Source organism: Sodiomyces alcalophilus (genome assembly GCF_042370955.1).
Source record: "Sodiomyces alcalophilus JCM 7366 unplaced genomic scaffold ACRALscaffold_1, whole genome shotgun sequence".
Classification (NCBI taxonomy): Eukaryota; Fungi; Ascomycota; class Sordariomycetes; order Glomerellales; family Plectosphaerellaceae; genus Sodiomyces; species Sodiomyces alcalophilus.
Genome location: NW_027263532.1, coordinates 2359693 through 2380888, shown reverse-complemented (window position 1 = coordinate 2380888; position 21196 = coordinate 2359693). Strand labels below are relative to the sequence as shown.

Here is a 21196-nt window from a genome sequence, read left to right as displayed (position 1 = left end):
CTATACGGATACCGATATACAACGTACAAACACTTCAAGAGATGAGGGTTGGAAGGCTGCTGTACAACGTACTGCCAAGGACACCACCTGCATCACAGGAACGTACCCAAGCCGTAAGCTCGGTTCAATGTTTTAGGCTGCATTACCCACAGCTCGAGGCTCCAGGGTCCAAGTTAACATGGATCAATAGGAGCCTATAGGATGACAATCAAGTGGTGACGTCGGATGGGGATGTCTATTCGGCTGCCTGTCCTTGGAGAGAATAAGCCCTAAGGATGACAGCTGCACTAATTACGCTACCACCAGGTTCACCCCATGGGCTAGGGTCTTTGTTCAGGTGCCGCGATACGAGCCTTGGCCGCTGGGGTCCCGTCGCTGGGCACCCCGCCAAACTCGGAATCGGAGTGATCGGCGAGACGGCAGATCAACGACCGGGGGTTTTGCTGGGAATCCTAGTCAATAAAAGTGGCCACGAGCGACAAGTTTGCCTTGTCAAACATTTGACTGAAGCAGATATAAATCCCAGCTCAAGCGCATCTCGTCAAAGGCCGCACAGAGTCAGAGGCTTCCTCACTTCATCCTCAATCCACTGACGGACTCTATCCCCGGACAAGAGAATCATCATAATACATCGACATCTCCGACATTCTCAACTTTGCAAACCTTGAGTTATCAGTTGGTACTACAAATCGTACAGCAGTCTACGGCCCGCCCTCTCAACTGCCGCTGCCATCATCACCCTCCGGCGTCCCGCCTCAAATTACCCGATTGTTCGAAATCTCCAGTCGATTCCTACCAAAGAAACTGACCATGCGCGCCAACCTTTTCTTCGGGGCCATCCTTGCGGCCAGTGCCACCGCAGCGCCAACCTCGACCGCTTCGTCACCCGCCGCCGCCCTCGCCCGGCGCAACGACGACAACACGTCGCAACCTTCCTCTCCCTTTGCGAACTGGCACGCCACCGACTTCAACTGGGGGTCATCGCCCGGCGGCACGGCCGGAACCTTCAACCTGGCGGCCGAGGCGGGCTACTTCAAAGGCGCGCCGGGGTTCAATGTCGTCTGCCACCCCATCATGGCGCAGCGCGGGTGGACGCCGTGCGAGACCCCCGAGGGCGACGACCTGGCCCCCGAGAACCGGGTCGACGTCATCTGGCCTTCGAGCCCCGTGCAGGGACGCTTCTACTTTGGCGTCGCGCACATCTTCCAGATCGCCGAGGGCGGGTCGTGGGTGAACGCTACGGCGAGGACGGATATCGAGGCCCCGCCGCCGCGGGAGGGCGCGAGCTTTGAGCTTTCTGTTACGCATCTTGCTGTGGGCGGGACGGACCCGTCTTCTTGTGGAGGACATTAATTCCCGATTTCACTTCATATTTGTCTACATACGTTCCTTCTAGTACATACTTTTATTTCCGTATCATGTCAGGGGGTGGAATGACATTCCTTATTTCTAATCCAGGGCCACGCTCCCAAGCTCCCGAGGGTGCCATTATAAATTGCGACTTGATCTCTCAGACTCTCATATTAGAAGGCAGCACTGCAGAACTGCGGCTATAACTTATAACCAGCTCACTATTGTAGCCATTGTAGCTAGCCTTTCTTACTGCGCAAAGCAGCAATCCAGCCTCCTTCATCCCTGGCCTGTCTTTTTGAGTTGGTAAAGTCTCCTGTTCTTCTTTGGTTGATTGATAATGATGGTATTATTTAGCGTCTAGGATCTGGTATCTCCAAAAAGAACAAACGACGCACAAACTGGTCGTCGCCTTTGCATACAATATAAATACACGTGCAGTATTCAAAAAAAAATAGGACTGAGAAACACCAAAAAAATGTTGACAGGAGTGGGATTTGAACCCACGAGGGTTGCCCCACCAGGAAACGTGCTAAGGTGACCTTAACCTGGCGCCATAACCAACTCGGCCATCCTGCCATTGCTAAAAGAAAACGAAAACGGATGTCCCCGGTGAGGGTCGAACTCACGACCTTTAGATATCTCCAAATCTTATTGTTGATTTGGTCATACTGAGCAAGTATGAGACTACTGCGCTACCGCTGCGCCACGGAGACAGCGATGTTCCTCTTCGGTTGGGAGAGAGCCTTGCCCCCGCCGCTTATATGGAACTAATTCGTGGGGTTAATATACCCACAAAGACGTTGAATTAAAAATACCAATGTCCTATGCCGTCACCCTGGAATGTTCTCTGGGGCCTGGATTGACCTATTCTCTATTCATATGTCCCTTACGGGGTTTATCCTGTGCAGTGAGTTGGGCAAAATTAGTTCCTCACGTTCCGTGAATCAGTTGTTCTTACCTCGGGGACGGGGGGGCATGAGTCCCGGAAGAAGATGCACGCCGATCATAACTGTAGTAATGCGACTAATACCTATTCGTAGAAGGCTCGGGCGGCGACAGTACGTCAGTCGTGAGTTCAATCCAATCCAGCGTGAAGTAATCCACGATTCAGGGGACAGTGTTCACTTACAGCCATCGCCAGCCTCTCCATCCCAGAATTCGCCCCATCTGCAGAACACTCACGGTGTAAAACCACCAACGAGCAGTCTGAGCAGACATTCAATGTCGTAAAGCCTTGTGAGGTAGGCCTGATATCAGGCCACGATGGGTCAGCCTACATCAATCGTCGAAATTCACCCACAGCCCCAGTGATGAGGCCATTGGGCAACTCGGCAGCCAGAAAGGAGGCGAGAAGAACTTGTAAGCGTGGAAGTACTTCTATGTGTTTCCCATTCTGAAATCAGAAAGAATTAATGTCACGACCCGTTTGACATTGGGGACGCCTTCATATCCATGCCAAAACAAGGGAAGCCGCATATTGTTAAACCTGGGACCTGGCCGCCGGGTCTTTCATAGAATATGTTTGCCAGCTCAGATAGCAACCGTCCTTGGTTTAGCTCAGTGGCCCTGTTCACGTGGAGAGCCGGCGATGCAGATTCCCCAGCAGAGGAACAATTGTCTGGGCGAGTCGCAAAGCCTCACCTAAATTACGGGTGGTGTGACACGGCGTGATGGCTAGATAGATAACAATAGCGCTCGATATCCATATTCAATGGTGTTATCATGTGAAGCTGATAGCACGAAATACCGTAGTTACGACTCCGACGTCGTATAAGACCTTTTTTGGACGTCTTTCTTCTATCATTGAACGTCTTATAAAAGCTGTAGAGATCTCGGACTAGATCGATCTCTCTTGCCTTGGTGAATTGACGAATATCATACCTTTAACCATGCTGTTATTGAGTGTCATAGAGATTCGGCTGAAGGATGGGGCCTACATCTCGCAAAGGGCAAGGATTCAGAGATGTGGGCAAGTGTTGTCGCACCATGAATACGGCTGGGCTGTATGATTTTTTTCGGTCGAGGAATCCCTCTCTCAATCGGCGTGGTCTATCGGCCGAGTGTCTTATCTGATACTCGGCTCCGGCCTGCTTCCTTTCTCCGGCTTGGATTCTCCACTTTTCCGGGGTTACGGAGGCGGGGTACCGAATGCGGACGGTCCATCAGACCCACAAAAATAGCTGCAGCCAGACTTATGATTATAGAAGCTGTCGTGATAATGACTTGTGCCTTGTGGAGAACAAAAGGTTAGAAATTATAGCCTCACTGACAAGCCGACCACAGTCGACGGAGTGCCAGAGTACGGCTCTCTGTACGCCCTTGATGTCCTACCCACCGAGATGACCGAGGACAGGTTGAGATACCGGGTCGTACATAAAACGCACCAGAGGATTCGACTGGCAGATATGGAATTTGAACAGACAGAACGTCAGATTGGCCTCGGTCGGCCTGGCCCTCGCATCCAGACACTACCTGCCTATAAGACCGTTTGTTCTGGGCCGTTTCGATCACACACAGTCACTTTGTGGATTCATCCCCTCTTATGTATTATTACTGCGAATAGTGTCGGTCCTGAGATATAAGGGACCGAAACGTTTCTTTACGACGGTATGATGTCCCTGAAACGACAGCAAGAGCTCTGAACGGGCTTAGTGCCGCTTCCCACTCGCACTATCCAACTTCAGGGGATAGCAGGCAGTTTGGCATCAGCCAGAAATGCCGTCTCTGCTGCTGTTCCCGACGTCAAATATTCAGCAGTTCACAGGTCTGGCCCCTTGGTCCTTTCTGACCTCCGGGACCTTGCCAGCAAAGCCTTGCATCATCGCGCCGAGTTTCCATTCAAATATGAACTGCGAGCACAAACATTGTTCCTCTTCCGTGAAAAGCGCAGACATTCTTTTCAGTCGCTGGGTCCGACTATAGTCTATATAAACCATGGCGTCAACTTGGTACAGCAGGAAAGACCTGCAGGTATGCATCTAGAATGAATCTGTGCCATGTACACAGTAGCCTAAATATAAGCACACGCAATCACGATACGACTGTCCGGTTCCTGGATGTGGCTTCGGATAGCACGTATCGGACCGTCCCTGTGCACCCAATCTCTTATCGTGCCTTGAGACTTACAGACGATGCGATGCTAGATTCGGGAAGGTTGCCAGATCCAGTGCCTGGGAATGCAGGTACAAATATGCAACGACGTGCGACTTGAAATACATTCTAGGCCCAAGCTGAGCGCGTCGGACGGTAAGTGGAATGTGCCAGTACGTTCCCTAGAGATCCGAGACCCCTGAGAGAGCATTGAAGATGCTCACGAGTCCAATCGTCTGAGGTTCGAATAGATAGCTGTGTTAACACGAGACAAATTGCACCTTGCTGGCGACGTCTCAAACCGTCGTGTTGAGAATGAAGGCTGACGCCTTCGGACGGACGATAGTGGCGACAGTTGGGAGGCTGTGGGCTGGATACCGGGGGGAGTCGTAAGCGGGGTCCGTCGCGCTTGGCTAAGTGGGTCAAGTCAGCATTCCCCGGATTTTACCCCAGAGTTTATACGGGGCAATCGCACGGTGACCAAGGTGAGGGGAATGGAAACCCGGCGCTAAACTTGATCCAGACAAACATAGACCCACGTGACGTAAGGATCAGAGCTCCCTGACCCGCTTGTACGTTGGTCGTTGCAGCTATGTTGCCTGATTCAGTGATGTGGGCTAAGTAGTCACGCGATGATGTGGTGACGACCGGTCGAGAGGTACCCGATGATTGGCGGACTTTAGACAGGCCTACCCCGCCCACTGAAACCATCACCATCATTGGGCCGGGGGTTTGACTGGCGTGGTCTGGGGCGTGACGTGACTGGACGGATAGGACCAGGTAGCTTTGCAAGTTCACTTCAGCTTGCCTGTAATACAGTGTTTCTTTCTTCGTCGGTACGAGTGCGGTGGGTACCTGTATCGTACATTGATCGTTCCAGACCGAGGCAGGGCGGGACTCTCGGAGACGACAGAGCGAACAGCTGACCTCGACTGACGGTATACGATTAACGTACCATCCAACCACCTTTGGCTGAACGCGGTAACTCCATCCCATGTTGCGCTTATCACAGTTCCTCATCGTATTAGAACCTGTGCACAAAGGTACTGTGTGATAAATTACACTGTACATATCAATGGCTTAGGCCATCATGTCCCGATGTCCATCCATGTGTTACCATGTCTCCTCTCAATCCCACCTGCTGATCGGCTGACCCTTTTCATAAGGGGAAATTGCGTGTACCACAGGTACGCCAGATGAGATCAGCACTGTTTGGATTCTGTCCCGTCTTGCCTCCATCATGCACATCGCAACCCCTCTCGGTGTCCGGTATCTACGAAGTACGAGGCACATCGCAAAGGTTCCGCGATAGCTGTTCTGGCTAAAGTCCGGAATCAAGTGTATCAATGTCAGGTCAACGTTTAGGTGGTACTTATCCGGAGGCATGATACTTCCCCCTTTCGTTTTCATGATGCATTGGAGACCAAACACCGTCCGAGTCTTGGATTGGCCAAATGGTCTGCCGAGAAGCCATGCGAAGGGCATCGAACATGTGAGACCTGCGGAGGAAGGACGCCACCCATATTCGTACGAATACTTCGCAACGGTGCCTGTGTGCCTGAGCGTCTGGGGAAACACGGGCGATCAATAGTAGTGTGGGCAGGGATGGGTAGCGACGCGGACGTCGGGTGATATGTGCCGGTTACGTACCTTCCCTTCTCCTCATTCATATATCCGCCCTCCGCATCACCTAACCTATACCTCTCTCGCCCCCTTTTTTACAACCACTACGTCCGCTTCCATCTCGTACCATAAAGGTACCATTGCCTACCCCTCTTCTTTGTTTCACCTACTAATACTAGTAGCTTCCCCTCCCCTCCATCTCCTTTCTCCTTTTCCTTTTCCTTCTCACCTCTTCATCATCATCATCTGCTTCTTCTTCGACAGATCTCTTCGGCATCGCACCTATCCCCCTCGAACTATTACAAACCAGTCGAACCACCATCATGTCAGAACCACTCACCAAGGTCGACTCCGCCGTTCAGGGCCTGTCGTCATCGCCGCCCAAGGAGAAGGGCCATAGGAGGGCCAGCTCCAGCGCTGCTGGCGTGATGAACATCAATGATCTTGGTAAGGTCCCTTGCTTTGCATTCGATTTCTAACCTTCATTTCACTCGCTCGTTCATTCTCGGAATGGATTTCTGCGCGAAACAGGAAACTAATTCCCCATCTCACTTCGCAGAGGCCCAAGGCATCGAGCTGAAGCTCGAACCAGACACACAAAAGACCGGATGGTAAGTCTTGCTCGTTTAAAGATTCTGTACCATTCCATCGAACATGTCCCGACGATGAATAGTCCATCTGTCCGACGAGGGTATATCTATATTGGATCTAGACTAACCAATATGGCTCCTCAAATAGGAAGATCAACACATCGCCAAGCTCAATAGAGGATCCATCTATGCTCAAAAAGCTGCTGAGCACACCCCCCGTGAAGAAGATTGACCTGCAATTCCCGTTAGGAATGGAGGTGACCGCAAGGAACCTCAAGGGGGTAACAATCAAGGACACTTTGGATGCCATCTACAAGGCGTATAAGAAGAAGGTATGTCGGTTCTCATTTGTCGGTGGTTTTCTTTGGCCAGATGGATCTGACTGGTTTTCCGGTGTTATAGGCCGACGACGAGCTGGATGAACCGTACCTGTTGGGCTTCGAGTGGGACAAGGAGGAGTCGTGGACGCGGCTCAAGGTGCACCTTTCCAAGAACCCGACTACCACACCCATGGGTGGTGGCGGCGGCAAGAAGAAGAAGAAGAACCAGGAGTAAAGAGGCCCAGGCCTTTCCACCGGGCACGCGTCTCGGTCATCTTATCCAGTACTCCCCTCTACATTATATCCTTACGTCATCCCCACAGGGTCTGATATCGCCGGTTTCTTCGGCGCCTGCGCAACCAACTTGGGTGCGCAATACCATGTGACGGGGTATTGCGATAAATGATTGTTAGATGGGACTGGAACTCTTACATTTCTGTCGCGGGAGCACGGCCGGCGTGCCTTTTTGTTGTCATTTCTTTTCCATTGTCCGGTACCAACTACTCGGACCGTGTGTATCATGAGGTTTTAATCTGGGACGGACGATTGTCAGCTTCTTAGTATCCCAGGGGACTAGCAGTATGAGTTTGCTATGAGCCCTGGTACTCCAATACAACCAAGGTTGAATCGTCGCTTGAGAGGTTTCCTTTTCCAAGTTGATGAAGTGTTCGATTCGGGCTCATCTTTTGCGTGACCTCGGTGTGACGGTGTCTGCTGGGCTTATGTGTCTCTGGCGTTGACTTTCCCCGCACTGGCATTCTCAGAGCTCGGGCATCAGATAGAGTGGACTCACGTCTCTGAGACGGCCTTGTCCGCTTCAATTTTAGCCCTTATTGTCACTGGGTGCCGAATCGTCAAGTCGGCTATCTGTTCATTGCCACGAATTTTGGTGTGTTTCGCGTTGACGAGACCAAATAAAAATGAAGAATCTGCTGGAACCCTCAGTGATTTGGATACCTTAACGTAAGCCGGACTTGCGAAGATCTGTACACTGGAACTTTGAAGTGCATAGCACTGACTGAGTAATGGGACGTTGTCGATCTGTGTATGTGGACGTGACGTGACGTCAAGTTTGTTGCTCCGCTTCATAGCGGGTCGATCTAGTCTGGGTACCGGGTCACGTGATGACTCTGAGTAAGTTAATGTGGGTCCCGGCTACTATCGGCAGAGGCTGGTCGCAGAGCGGAAGCAGAGGAATCGGCTTAAGCTGGATGTACATGGACAACCGACTCTCCTCCCCCTCCCCAGAGTTTGATGGCTGTTACGAAGCTCGTCATCTGTCTTCTATTCTTTTAATAATCACTTGCCTGCAATGGACTCTCCGTTTTCGATCATAACCTCCTTTGACATCGGGATCAAGTGATTTGAAAAGAATTGCCTACGTGCAGTTAGTCCGCCGGTTCTTGCACGTGCTACCATGCCCGTCACCACGTTCGACTTCCCTGAGAGATACAGGTATCAGACGGGCTTTAACTCACACCTCGAGTCTGTCCCTCCATCTTTGCCATGTGCCTGCCATGTGGTCTATGTTGGGGAGCGTTGGAACTAATTGATGACATGCCGCTCTAGGTCTGAAGCCGTCCCCGACTCGCTGCCCATCGGTCAAAACTCTCCGCAGAAACCGCCTCATGGCCTTTACGCCGAGAAACTCTCCGGAACCGCCTTCACGGCACCCCGGCGCGACAACAGGCAGGCCTGGCTCTACCGCATCCTCCCGTCCTGCGCACATGCCCCATTCGGCCCGGCCATCGCCTCGTTAGCAGAGAAGCAGGGCCATGAGGTGAACGGGAAGAACGGCGTGCGACCGTCGCCCAAGCTGCACTACATCCCCAACCAGCTGAGGTGGGATCCTTTCGACCACGACCAGTCCAAGAGCCTCGACTTCGTCTCGGGGCAACGCTTGGTTGCCGGCGCCGGCGACCCCACCCTGAAGCAGGGCATCGGCATCTACGTCTACGCCGCCGGCAAGGATATGGAGGACTGCTCCGCTTTCTACTCGGCCGACGGCGATCTTCTCATTGTACCTCAGGAGGGAACCCTTGATATTCGCACCGAGCTTGGCTATCTTCTCGTTCGGCCCATGGAAATTTGCGTCATCCCTCGGGGAGTGAAGTACCGTGTATCCCTTCCGTCTGGCCCCGCTCGCGGCTACGCCCTCGAGCTGTACCAGGGCCATTTCAACCTTCCGGAACTCGGACCCATCGGCACCAACGGTCTCGCCAACGCCCGCGACTTCCAGGGCCCCGTCGCCGCCTTCGACGAGGACTTTGGGCCCACCGCACAGGAGGGCACCCGCACGTACACCATCACCGTTAAGTTCAACAACACCTACTTCCAGGCCCACCAGTCGCACACCCCCTTCGACGTGGTCGCCTGGCACGGCAACTACTACCCGGTCAAGTACGACCTCGGCCGCTTCAACACCATCGGCACCATCTCGTACGACCACCCGGACCCTTCCATCTTCACCGTGCTCACCGCGCCGTCCGGCGTCCCCGGGACCGCCATCGCCGACTTTGTCATCTTCCCGCCCCGCTGGCTCGTGGCCGAGGGCACCTTCCGGCCGCCCTACTTCCACCGCAACACCATGAGCGAGTTCATGGGCCTCATCACCGGTGGTTATGACGCTAAGAGCGCCGGCTTCGTCCCAGGCGGCGCGAGCCTTCACAACACCATGAGCGGACACGGGCCTGACGCCGCCAGCAGCGAGGGGGCGCGGAACGCGGAGCTCCAGCCGGCGAAGGTCGGGGCCGGGAGCTGCGCTTTTATGTTTGAGAGCTGCGCCATGGTCGGCGTCACGGACTGGGGTCTGCGGACTTGCAAAAAGGTTCAGGAACGGTATGCCGAGGAGAGCTGGGGCGGTATGCCTGTGCACTGGAAGCGGCCTGACGGGACACCAAACGGTGCTCACATGCTGAAATAGGGGTTGATTAAGTTAATTTCAGGGGTATTGTTCTCTTTGTTGGTTCAGGTCTTGGGCTTCCCTCAGCCCCGGCAGTACACCACCTTCAGACTAGGATTTAGCAAAACAATAATCTATACTTTGTGTGAGCGGAGTTGGTGTATCTCATGTCTTATGGGCTATTCGTCAGGGGCGCTGCAGCGTGCCTGTGCCACGATCCAATGCTCGAGAGGATCTTCCACTTTAAACAAACGCTTCAGCCGTTCTCCATAAGGGATGATGCCGAAGATTTACATGGCACAAAGATTCGACCAAAGGGATATCAGTAAGATATGTCGGGAGCTTGCCTTTAGATAATCATCCCGTCGTGGCCAAGAATCGAACGTGGATGCACCTGTTTTAACAGAGCAGCACTGCTCTATTTATTCAAGATATCAAAAAATAATCGCTTATGAAACAGTAGCGACTGGCTGGTCTAGTCCCCCGTGAATCAACGCGCCGCCAAGTTCATGGCTTCGCGACATGGCCCCTATGCACTCGCCCTGCCAGCTGGTATAGACGATAGCGGACCTAGCAAGTAGCTACTTTGCTCTCGTCAACGTGGTTGTGCATGAAACGCCCCTAGTAAGCACCCTTGGCCGCTTCGCTCTGACCGTCCGTCATATATTCGTAAAAAGCACAGCATGCTGATCCCCTTCTTGTGTTGGACTCCGCGGGGCGAACTGCTCCCTGTACTCTTCCCACATCTCCACCATTCTCCCGTCCCATGTATTATATCATGTTGTACAATCACGAAGCCACTCTTTTTGAGCTCCAGATTGCGTTCTGTCATCCTATTCCTCGCTCCTCGGTAGGTTCCCGGCAGCGTTGAGTTGGCGACAGAATTAGATCACCTGATGAAACGCCGTCATACCTGCGCCCATATCATACGCCTCGTCATCCACCTTGAATAGAAGATTAGAGGGGACCTCACTCCAGCGGCTTCCGGCCATAAATGGTGAAAAAGTTCATATAAGCATGGTTGCGCGGGTCCCGAACATGGTCGCGCACGGTGACAAGCAGCATCTCGATCTGCGGACGGGTCCACCCGATGGCGGCGAGCGGGCGGGCACTGAGCCCCCAGATGCCGGCGATGAGCGACTCGGCCAGCAGCCCGCCGCAGACGCGGCGGCGTTCGTCGGCGGCCCAGGTGCCGACGGGACACTTGCGGCAGTGCTCTTCGACCTCGAAGCCGGCGGCGCGCATCTCGGCGGTGGCGTAGGATATGGCGCGCAGGTCGGACCCGCAGCGTGTGCGGAGCCCCGAGGCCACGGCGTCCAGCCAGGTTCGCAGGGCGTATTCGTGGCCCGGCTTCACGGTGCCGTCATCACACCGGACGATGCATTCGACCTCCTGCACTTCAAAGTAACCTCCCGGCTTGAGGTGTCTGTGAGACGAGACGCGACGGTTAGGGTTATTGGGACAAGCAAGGCCTCACGAAAAGGAGGTTGACGCAGGTGGGAACACCACTCACTCGTATGCCCTTCGGAACAGCTCAGGCATGTTTCGAACGGAGTGAAGGGTATGTCGGAGGTGAATAAAGTCGAACTTGTTCCCATCCACGTTCCATCCTTGCTCGTGTTCCATGTCGTCGACGTAGAAGCGCACATTGGGAGGTACTTCGGCCGACTGAATGGGTGAGAGGTCTATTCCCTCAAAGGAGGATAGTGGGTACTTGTCTGCCACTACGAGAGATGGAGGGGGACGGGAAGGACGGAGATGGGTGGTCAGTAAGGGATTGTCTTGGCGCTGATCAATGGGGTGGGTGGGTGTTGTGTGACGTGACGGTGGTTGGGGCGATAAGACAGTGGTGATGGATGCTGAAAAAGGGGGGATGCAGAAAAAAGGGGGGGATGATGGGGTGTTGGAACCCGGGGGGCGGGCGACCCAGCGGGATGGGAAGGCACCTACTTTGTTCACACCAAATCCCAATGCCGGTAGCTGGAGTTGGGAGACGAAACCAGCAGTTAGTCCCTGTCCGTGCCGCTCTGTTGCCTCTTTGTGGGGAGTTTCCTCTTCTTCTTGCGAAAGACGGCAGCTGCATTGTCCCCCCTGGGAATCACTGGAAGACGTGCCCACATACCTAGATCAAGAACCTGTGCTCTCATCTCCAGCTGCTTCTCCACCGGGGCGAGGAAGTACCTTTCTTCCCAGAAACGAATACTGAGCTCGTGCATGACGACGTCGCGTTCCTGCTCCGCCTCATCGTTGGGGAACGAGTACAGGCCCGGCCGGTAGCCGTGGTACCGCAGGCCGTACTCATAATTGTGCTGGCGAATGCTCGAGGTCAGGCTGGCCGAGTCGGCGCCGTGGTCATAGTCAATCGGCGGGGCGAGGGCGGCAGCGGCTGCTGCTGCTTCCGCTTCTTCCAGGGCCGTGGGCGACGCGGCCGAAATGTGAGAGGCATCCGAGCTTGTTCCGGCCAACTCCGAGTTGGGCGGTGTGGCCTCTATCCGACGGCGCTTCTCGCGGGAATCCTGTCGTGCCATGTTTTCTGTATAGATGCTGGAATGTGGGAACTGGTAGGTCGAGGCGTCGTGGGCGGCCCCGTGGCCTGCTTGAGAATGGATAGACTGACTACTTGTGATGGTGCAAGTAGAGTCGGGAGCTGATGTTGAGTTCATTTTGCGGACTACACCCGGTCTGTGTATTGATGATCTGGGACAGTTTGCCAGCAGTGCATCAAAAAAATGATGGGCAGTGTTGATTTTGTTGTGTCGGTTTGCGCCGAGAAAAAGAAAGTAGAAAAAAAAAAGATCAAAAAAAGATCAATGCACTCGGCTGCAAGCGACGTGTTGCGTGGTTTTGCACTGGGAGTCGGTTCTGGCGCAATGGGGCGGGCGGGTGTGATGCGCGCATCCACCTATCTATCCACCAAGCAGCCTAAAAGGGTCAGTGGAAATGTGATCGACGTGTGTCACTATGACTGGAGCGTAAAAGGTTGGGCGACGAAGTGAGGGACCTGAAATGGAGTCCGGTTGTATGAGAGAAAAAAACGGAAATGAGAGAAAAAAAAAAAAAAAAAAAAAAAAGGGTCGCTCCCGAAAATGTAGAGGCCAGAGAGAATAGGCCAAGGACAGGTCAAGGGTCAAGGACGGGTCGGTCGAGCCAGCGTGGAACCAAGCCGAATAGGGAATATCCTCAACGTCGTTGTACGCGTCGTTGTAGTCTGCGTCTTGTCCTGGTTTCTTCTTTTTCTCTTCGCTCCCGAGGGGATGGTCGAGGACACTGCCACTCTATATAAGATTCGGTGGGTGGAATCAGTGAGGGAGCAAGCGAGTACAACGTACGTAGAGAGTACATACGGACTCGCGTATAAGCCGGCTTTTCCTTTTTCTTTTTCTTGTCCTTTTTCCTTTGTGTGTTCTCACCCCCGTCGGTTCTGTTGTTCGTCATTCGTTTCTTTTCGTCTAACCCCATCGTCCGGTAATGTGGGAGTTACCGTGGTGTGGGAGCTGGGAGCCGTGGGGCACACACTTTTGGACGACCCCCAACCCACCTCCCTGGTCCCCTTAACCCCTCCTGGCCAGCACGGGAAATGGGGCCACCGGCGTTTGGCTGGCGAGACTAGCACAGTACCCACTCAAGATGCGCTTGGACCAAGGATCTGTCCAGAGGGGATCCCCGACCCGGCAACGTCGCAATCTCCACTGCGGAGACCCCCGACCTTATCGCCCTACCAAGACGACGGCGCCATAGGCAGGACGTTTGCGTTGTGCGTTGTAATTATAGTGTAGGTAATTGTAGTGTATTCCTGTTCCGTTGACCGTTTTGGCGTGTAGTGTAGGTATGTGAAAGAAGTGTCGCGCTGGTGCGGACGACAGGCCGACGATTTGACGATTAAATGCTTTGGGCTTGCGATTGTCAACCAACTGACATGGAGACAGAAAGTCATGGGCCAAACGGGACTGAGACAGCTGTGTGGGGGACAGCTGGCGAGAGAATTGAAATGTTCTCGTTGGCTCATCGTAGGACCTGCTCTAGATTGCAACCAACCATAAATGTAGTGACCGTCCAGAGCTCAGACTATACCCTTCTAGGGAAATGCAATGCAGAAAGTGAACATTGGCGGAATTGGTCGGCCGTAGAGAGAGGGTGACGGAAACTATGTAGAAGAGAGAGAGAAGCCATCCCTATTCCCTTCCCTGCAAGGTAATTGACGCGAGTCTCATTAGAAAGCCAGCATGGAGTACAACGTAACATGAAAAGCTGGGAGGGCGAGTGTAGGCATGTTACGTACGTTGCACAACGTACCGTTCACCGGGGAGAAGCCAGAGTTCCCGAGACTGTTCCAAGCCGTTGGGACATCCGGCGACTATCTTACTTTGTCTTTCTCTCTCACTCCTCGGCCCAAAGCCAGACACGTTATGCCGCCGTAAAGCATACGTCGTACTGTAGTGGTGAAATGTTCGAGCACTATGTACATTGAGGCAGGGGGGTTTTCACTCTTGGCCGTCCTTGTCCCGGTATTGTTTTCTCTGTCTCACAGATCCATTTCTCTTGGGAACCTTTGTCGGGTTCTCAGACAATCCTGCATTGGGCAAGGCGGGTGCAGTGTGCATTCGAGAAAAGCCTAAAAGGGATCCCGGCATCTTGAGCTTCGGCCTGGTGTTAATTAGTAATACAACGATAGGCAATGGCCCCTTGCATTTTACCTGGCCTGGGCCGGGGCATGCGCCCTAGCCACTCCCGGCAGCACCACCCTTCACCCCACCACCCTTCTCGCGAGCAAAAGATCCTGGTCGCCGGGTCACTGTCAATCAAGCCGGCCAAAGGGGTTCGAACCCAAGCAATGGGATTCCAGTGGAAATCCGTGGAATACAACGTAAACACGGCCGCTCGCGGGAATGTGCCAGTCGATCCATGGGCCAGCATCGTCTTGTTAATGCTTCCCAAGTCGCATTCGCATTGTCGCCTATAATCAATGCAAAACACGGCTGGCCTAGACGGATATCCATTACCCGACTGTGAGCGACGCTCCAAGTGTTTGAGCATGCTTCGGGGATCTGGGAACCCAAAGAAAACAAAGGGAAAAGTCCCGTGCATACTGAATGACCGGTCGCTGTCAGAGAACAGGTCTATGGGCATTAGTCATGGAACCAAACAACCAACAATGCCCGTCGCCAGTCATCAGAGACAAAGGTGTTGGCCGTCGAGGGCGCCAATTGTACGTAGCCGGGATTGCCGATCAGTAGCTACGTTGTACGTGTGCATGGGGTTTCGACTGAATGACCTCGAAACGGAAGGAGAAAAGAAGGGAGAAGGAGGGAGGGAAAAAAAAAACAAGGTCGAAGAAGAAAAAGAACAAAAGAAGAACCGCCAACTCACAAGCAAGTGCTACTCCCAGTCAAAATGACCCAGCCATTCGGACCGTTTGGAGTGCCGCACCCTGCTAATTATCACGTCCCTCTGCGTAGCGTCTTTTTCGCTGCGGGGGACGAGCGGCACGGACAAGTCTGCCGCCAATGTTTGCTCCAGGCTGGCGTAAGTGCATTAACGGGGCGAAACGACTGGACAGCAATGGGAGTGGATTGCACAAGCTGCATGTGTCCTGCACATTGTACATATGTAAATTGCTTATCCAGGGAGGAAGGCCGCAGGATATGAGACGACAAGCAAAGGCGGGAATCTTCCGGTCTGACAGGTCAGTCTCGAGAGGCCATCGCCGCCCACGCATTCCCTTGCATCCCAGAACTCCTCTAGCTGGGTCTTATCGGATCCGAGCGACACGTCGGGGCAAACCACCCCATTTCTCTAGGGTAGGACGAAGGATACCTGCATGGCCTTGAGCCCTCTACATCTCTGCTATATGTAGAAAAGAATAGCGAGAGCCAGACCGAGGAGAATAGGACAAGAACCGACGATGTGGTGTGAACCTGACCCAGCACCGCGGGTTGGGTGTCCGGAGCCGCCCGGCTGGTTGGGTTCTCCTGACAGACCAAACCGTCGCCTGCATTGTAGTCCGACAGGCCGGTTAGACAAGCGGGGTGTCAGACCCAAACCGGAGCCATGGAACCAACAGTGCATGCGTGTGTACTTTGCTTGTTTTGGGTGTGTCAGGTGCAAGTAAGCATACGTGTCTGAAGACTTTACGCCTCGCCTCGCCTCGCCTCATTCAATGTCTCGGCTCTGTACGAGAATCAACTGGCGTATGTCGGACACCATCAAATCGTCTCAGCAAACGCTCCTCACTTACTCGAAAGGCATCCGGAAACCAAGCTCTCAGCTCCTCGCCGTCGCGACCTGACATCATTTCCGAGAGCGCCTTACCGCATAGCCAGCACAGAGCCATTCCGTGGCCTTGGAAGCCGGCAGAAACCCACAGACCCGGCCGGCCGGGCATCTCGCCAACAAAGGGAAAGCCGTCAGGGCTGAATCCCATGATGCCAGTCCACTCTTTGCGGACGCGTCCGTCGGGGTGGTCCTCTCCCCACTTTTTGGACCCAAAGTAACGCGGCGTGGTTCCATACAGATACTTGCTGATGACGGGGTTCAAGGTCGAGTCATCGGAGTTGCCATACTCGTCGAGACCCAAGTCTGGTGCTTTCACCAGGCCCCCGCCCATCACGATATCACCTGCGTGGCTCGAGCCCTCTGCCTTGGACACCATGTACTCGTACCCATCCCTGTAAATAAAGCTGTATGTCATCTGCAGCCCGTCTTTCGGCATACCAGACCCGGGTCGATGGGCAGTGATCTGGCCTCTCAGGGGGACAATGATGCCCTGGAACCGGGGCTCGACGGTGGCGGTGTACCCGTTGGTCGCCAGCACCACTTCCTTCGCAACAATGAGACCACGCGGGGTCTCAACCACCCATCGATGTCCCTCATCGTCCGCTTCCTCCAAGGCGGATATTCGCGTTGCCGGAGTGGACGTCTCCAGACTGAGGCCTCTGTCTAGACATAACTTTAGGACGCCAATCGTGAAGCGGTAGGCAGAGATACTTCCCGCCTCGTAAGAGATGCCGCCACAGACTTCGCCCTCTTCGAGATGGAACCGCTCACGTACCTGTTCTGGTGTATGGAACTCGTAGCGTGATACGTCCTCACCCGGCATGGCTTTCCCCATAGCTTCCGCTGCTTCATGGGCGTGGGCCCACTGGTCAGGGTCGTAGATGGCATCGACGGTCCAACAGGATCGGCTCTCGCAATCGATACCGTGTTCCTTGGCAAAGGAGTGGACCTCTCGAATGTTGGCCAGCTCCATCCGGGCTATCTGGCAGGCCGCCTCGATGCTTCCGAGCGCACGCTCGTGGGCGAGAAAGGAACGGTAGGACGCCGCTTTTGTATGGCCGCCATTCCGCCCCGTGGCACCAGAGCACGCCTGACGGGCCTCAAGCATCACGACACGATTGGGTGGGAGGACCCGCGCCCCGACGCGCTGGTGCGTGGCATGGTTCATGAGTCTGGCATGGTTTTGTTGGCCCGCTGACTTCGCTCTGCTGAGGAGATTCCAGGCGATGGCAGCGCCAGTGATGCCGCTCCCGACGATGACGACGTCGGTCACAGCTGGCAGCTCAGGAGCCTGGATGTCTGCGATGTCGGCCAGCGGGGTCTGCCAGAGACTGGCGGTCGGATTAGCACAGGGTAACGAGGCTGGGAGGCGTGCTCGTTGGTCCATGGCACATGCTCAAGGGTCCTCGACGAGGAGGCTAAAGTCTATTCCCGCGTTCTTTCCAAAAGTCGGAATGAGGAGGGTGGATCCTGCCCAAGAAATTTCACGGCTACTTGCATATACCCAGGTGAGGTGTGTAGGTCCTAAGCGAGGAGGCTGAAGTCTACCGCACGCTTCCGAAACTTAAATACCGAGGGTGGGTCTTTGTAGAAAATTCACTGATACCTGCATATATATACCTCCCCATAGAATATATGTGTTCAGTGTAGCGTATTTGAGTAAAGGTGCGTACCTACCTAGTGAGTCATCACCCACATTTTTGGCTGGTCAGTCTCACATTTCGTAATTGTTAAGGAAACCGCTACATGATGAGTGGGGCGGGCGGATCGGGGGTAGGGTACGAAGTAGGTACAAAGTCGACGCGGACTGGTACTTACAAAATCAATCGCTGATTCAACTGACAACGCAGAAACGTTAGTGGATCATGTGACATTTCCGACGTCCTTCTTCACTCAATTGAACTGACATCTTCGCCTTTTCTATACACAGAACAGGGAAATATCTCTAAATTACTCCTGAATATTGAAATAAGAGCACTCGTTCGCCCGGTATACAACGTATTTGATACGTCTTGCTGACTACAGATTACGGGATGCCAGATGATGTTCGGGGAATAGGGTCCCTTTCCGGACCTACTTTTAGGGCGCGACTATAACATGTGGGCCTTGTGTGAAGCCATTGACGAGGTGGGGGGAACTTACCAACGAGATGGTGTAAATTAGGTATCTGAGAAGGCGTTCATGGAAAAATCGGGAGCTGGGTGTCCTGCACACAAGTCCAATCCATGCCATGCCTACCTATCCACCGCATGTCGAGGTACTCCAGTGGAGACCGGGTCCTGTGTAGGGGAAATAGAGCTAGATACCAAACGGAATCAAATAAAACATCAACCATAATACAGAGATACGAGTATACACATTTCACGCCGGAGCATATACTCTATATCAAGAGTAATGGTCTACACTTGGCAGTCTGCCGGTCTCAAACAACAGAATATAGACTGTACATGTGCAATATACATCATTATTTTCTTCTTCTTTTGGGCTTTGCATGGAGTACCTATACAGGGGAGTAACTCGACTACATTTCTCCCTTCATTTCCCCGGCTGACATTACAGGTGGTATAATCATTCACTCCCACGGCATACGATGAAATACCCCGTTCTGTTCCTGGCTCGTTTATCAAGATAAGAATGCCTGGTACCCTGGTAAAAGTTACTATCTTCTGTGTTGTCAGGTCACTTGAGCAGGTCCCACCGTCCTTGACTCCTTCCCAGCAGGTTCTTGGGTCTGAAGAAGGAACAGAGGAAATAACTTTGTCTGCGCCTCCCCTGATTCCGACTTTTGTGAACCCTGAGGTCTTCTGTGTCCCATCCCCCAGTGTGGATTGACTTTGCCACTCTAAGTGAACCTGGTGGCTGACACGCCGGACTACACGATAACGTGCATCCAGCACTAGCACTGTCTTGATCCAAACGCCCCTCACACCCAGTACGCTCGCACCCGGTACTTCACGCCTGGTATTTTTGAGGGTAGTATTCTGAGCCCGGTACTCTTGATTTGGTACTCTCACCGCCAACACCCCTATATTTAGTACCTCCTTACCCGGTACTCTTAGCCCGGCTCTCATGAGTCCGGTACTTTTGAGCCTGGTACTCTTACACTCGGTATTCTAATTTCTCGCATTGGCTGATCCTTCCCCTGACAGAACTCAATCCGGCTGATTCGAATTTCGGGGTCATCGTAGGAATTACACCCTTGGGCCTTATACGCCTCGTTGATACAAAGTGACTTGTTGCCACCTTGGAGAGCTTTGGGAGAAGCGTCGAGATACGCAAAGTGGCCAAGTTTTGTATCCATTTCCGGCTCCCGTGCTCGAGGAATCGGAAGCCTTCAGGTCGTCGCAGAAAGAGCAAGCAGGAAATAAACCACCGGGGAAGTTGCGAATTCTGTATATAGAGGCAGTCGTTGGCGACCCAGTTACTCTATCCTTCCCATCTACAGTAGACCCTAAGACACCTGGGTAGGCACTGGACTCCATTTCCCATCTTCGAGCTGGGAGATCAGAGATTCCAGACAAATAAGCTCTTCACCACCTACTCCTGGGTTGAACTATCCGCACCAGGTGACCAGTCACCAGAGTATAATACACGGTACGATAAGTTGCCGGGAACACTATGATGCGTGGCGTCTACCAAACCGGGCTTAAAAATTGGCACCTGCCCCAGACTGGATGCTTCGCGAAGAGCAAAGTATATTCATCTCAGAATCACGTCCCTATGGTGATACATCGCGGTAATGTACCAGTTCAACGTCATCATTGGCTCTCAAGGCCATGGAGGGACTTGTATCTGTGACAAAACCAGGAAGACTTCCCAAGCTAGCCAGTTGCGTACTTTCTCCTTGCCAGCCACTGCCCACCTGACCAGTGAAGTCCCGAATCTAATTCAAGCGGGATCGTGGGATACATCATACATGCCAAAACATACGCAACCTTGAGACCACCACGAATCACAATTTTTACTTTGCATACGCATCTTTATTTTAGACTTTGAAGAGAGAGCGCCTGCTTCACGATATGCTCAGATCACTCGACCAGATGAGGCCTCGCTGGGCTCTATATTAGAAGGCCCTCCCCCCGCGTGAACTGGTTCGGTTTTCATCTTTCACCTTTCGTCTCACGGTCTCAGACAGCTGCAACAAGTTGATCACCAAGCAAAATCAACATCTTCAGACTAAGCATCATCCTTGCTCCCTTGCTTAAGTCAATCCAGCTCGCTCACTTCCTCGTCCCCGATCCACATTCACCTTCCCTCTTCTTACCTTACCTCTTATTTCCAGATGAGCAACATGACTACCAACGCCCCTACTGCCGCTGCCACTCCAGTGCCGGCCAAAAAACGGTTGACGAAGACAGAGCACGCTCATAGGCAGGCCGAAAGGATCAGAAGCCTGGATCAGCAGGCGCCTCATCCCTGCCAGAGGTGCTCGACTTTGAAAACGGGCGGTTGCTGCTTCTGGGACCCAACGAATCCGACGGGTGCTTGCAGTCGGTGCACAAAGATGAAGGAGCGGTGTTCCTTCACGGGGCCCACCAAGCGCAGGAACACAGCCGCACTGCCGCTGCCGACTACAACCAGTGCCTGGACTCCTATTAACAAAATAAAAACGAGTCCCAGCGACGACGGCAGCGGCAACAATGGCGGCGGCGGCAACAGCGGTGGCGGCAAGAACGGCAGCGGCAGAAATAGCGGCAACGCCAGCGATGTGGAAGGAGTGGAAGACCCCAAGAATGGGGAAAGATCATGGAAATCCGGGCGGATATCGATTGACAGTTTGCTTAATTGACGTGGAATTTAATTAGTAACGTTGACTGGTTTCCGCGTTTGGCGTTTGGCGTTAGATGGGCCGGGCCGAGAGATGGAATTTTAGCTTTGCGAGTATGCTGTACGTTGAATGGGTACCTGAAATAGAAACGATGATACAACGAATCAAAAGACGAGGAGTAATCTTATCAGATGATCAGCATGTTATTCCCCGATCAGTAGTCCATGCAGTACCGGGACATACCTAGTATGTACATACCTAGTACATACCTAGTACA

General features: G+C 53.3%; 8 protein-coding genes and 2 non-coding genes across 10 annotated transcripts; 5 read left to right on the top strand and 5 right to left on the bottom strand.

Moving 5' to 3' along the window:
• The first annotated feature begins 351 nt into the window (after nucleotides 1–351).
• Nucleotides 352–1638, top strand: ACRALDRAFT_1060000 (uncharacterized protein). Its single transcript, XM_071016159.1, has one exon. It carries the CDS (start codon nucleotides 811–813, stop codon nucleotides 1351–1353), a length of 543 nt encoding a protein of 180 aa, XP_070879096.1. The 5' UTR covers nucleotides 352–810; the 3' UTR covers nucleotides 1354–1638.
• Nucleotides 1639–1832: 194 nt separating this feature from the next.
• Nucleotides 1833–1929, bottom strand: ACRALDRAFT_t9. Its single transcript has one exon. It is a non-coding gene; the product is annotated as a tRNA-Leu (tRNA).
• Nucleotides 1930–1954: 25 nt separating this feature from the next.
• On the bottom strand, nucleotides 1955–2066 carry ACRALDRAFT_t8. Its single transcript has one exon. It is a non-coding gene; the product is annotated as a tRNA-Met (tRNA).
• A 104-nt stretch (nucleotides 2067–2170) lies between these two features.
• ACRALDRAFT_205897 (uncharacterized protein) lies at nucleotides 2171–2998 on the top strand (the record flags this gene model as incomplete). Its single annotated transcript, XM_071021862.1, has 8 exons — nucleotides 2171–2234; nucleotides 2302–2332; nucleotides 2421–2443; nucleotides 2485–2589; nucleotides 2611–2620; nucleotides 2656–2712; nucleotides 2761–2903; nucleotides 2934–2998. 8 exons carry the CDS (start codon nucleotides 2171–2173, stop codon nucleotides 2996–2998), a joined length of 498 nt encoding a protein of 165 aa, XP_070879095.1.
• A 3391-nt stretch (nucleotides 2999–6389) lies between these two features.
• On the top strand, nucleotides 6390–7211 carry ACRALDRAFT_2038789 (uncharacterized protein; the record flags this gene model as incomplete). The annotated part of the gene is made up of 4 exons (XM_071020906.1): nucleotides 6390–6513; nucleotides 6626–6677; nucleotides 6805–6988; nucleotides 7059–7211. The coding sequence occupies 4 exons, from the start codon at nucleotides 6390–6392 to the stop codon at nucleotides 7209–7211; spliced, it is 513 nt and encodes a 170-aa protein (XP_070879094.1).
• A 71-nt stretch (nucleotides 7212–7282) lies between these two features.
• ACRALDRAFT_1091205 (uncharacterized protein) lies at nucleotides 7283–8253 on the bottom strand (the record flags this gene model as incomplete). The annotated part of the gene is made up of 7 exons (XM_071019557.1): nucleotides 7283–7479; nucleotides 7517–7654; nucleotides 7683–7735; nucleotides 7770–7815; nucleotides 7858–7908; nucleotides 7951–8081; nucleotides 8207–8253. The coding sequence occupies 7 exons, from the start codon at nucleotides 8251–8253 to the stop codon at nucleotides 7283–7285; spliced, it is 663 nt and encodes a 220-aa protein (XP_070879093.1).
• Nucleotides 8254–8276: 23 nt separating this feature from the next.
• Nucleotides 8277–10058, top strand: ACRALDRAFT_1060002 (uncharacterized protein). Its single transcript, XM_071016160.1, has 2 exons — nucleotides 8277–8461; nucleotides 8546–10058. The coding sequence occupies exons 1-2, from the start codon at nucleotides 8394–8396 to the stop codon at nucleotides 9897–9899; spliced, it is 1422 nt and encodes a 473-aa protein (XP_070879092.1). The 5' UTR covers nucleotides 8277–8393; the 3' UTR covers nucleotides 9900–10058.
• A 214-nt stretch (nucleotides 10059–10272) lies between these two features.
• Nucleotides 10273–12902, bottom strand: ACRALDRAFT_1079062 (uncharacterized protein). Its single transcript, XM_071018854.1, has 4 exons — nucleotides 12001–12902; nucleotides 11829–11858; nucleotides 11392–11602; nucleotides 10273–11304 (listed from the first exon to the last, which is right to left on the bottom strand). The coding sequence occupies exons 1-4, from the start codon at nucleotides 12539–12541 to the stop codon at nucleotides 10848–10850; spliced, it is 1239 nt and encodes a 412-aa protein (XP_070879091.1). The 5' UTR covers nucleotides 12542–12902; the 3' UTR covers nucleotides 10273–10847.
• Nucleotides 12903–16032: 3130 nt separating this feature from the next.
• ACRALDRAFT_1067286 (uncharacterized protein) lies at nucleotides 16033–17538 on the bottom strand (the record flags this gene model as incomplete). Its single annotated transcript, XM_071017425.1, has 1 exon — nucleotides 16033–17538. The coding sequence occupies one exon, from the start codon at nucleotides 17536–17538 to the stop codon at nucleotides 16033–16035; it is 1506 nt and encodes a 501-aa protein (XP_070879090.1).
• Nucleotides 17539–20442: 2904 nt separating this feature from the next.
• ACRALDRAFT_1067287 (uncharacterized protein) lies at nucleotides 20443–20940 on the top strand (the record flags this gene model as incomplete). Its single annotated transcript, XM_071017426.1, has 1 exon — nucleotides 20443–20940. One exon carries the CDS (start codon nucleotides 20443–20445, stop codon nucleotides 20938–20940), a length of 498 nt encoding a protein of 165 aa, XP_070879089.1.
• Between the last annotated feature and the right edge of the window lie 256 nt (nucleotides 20941–21196).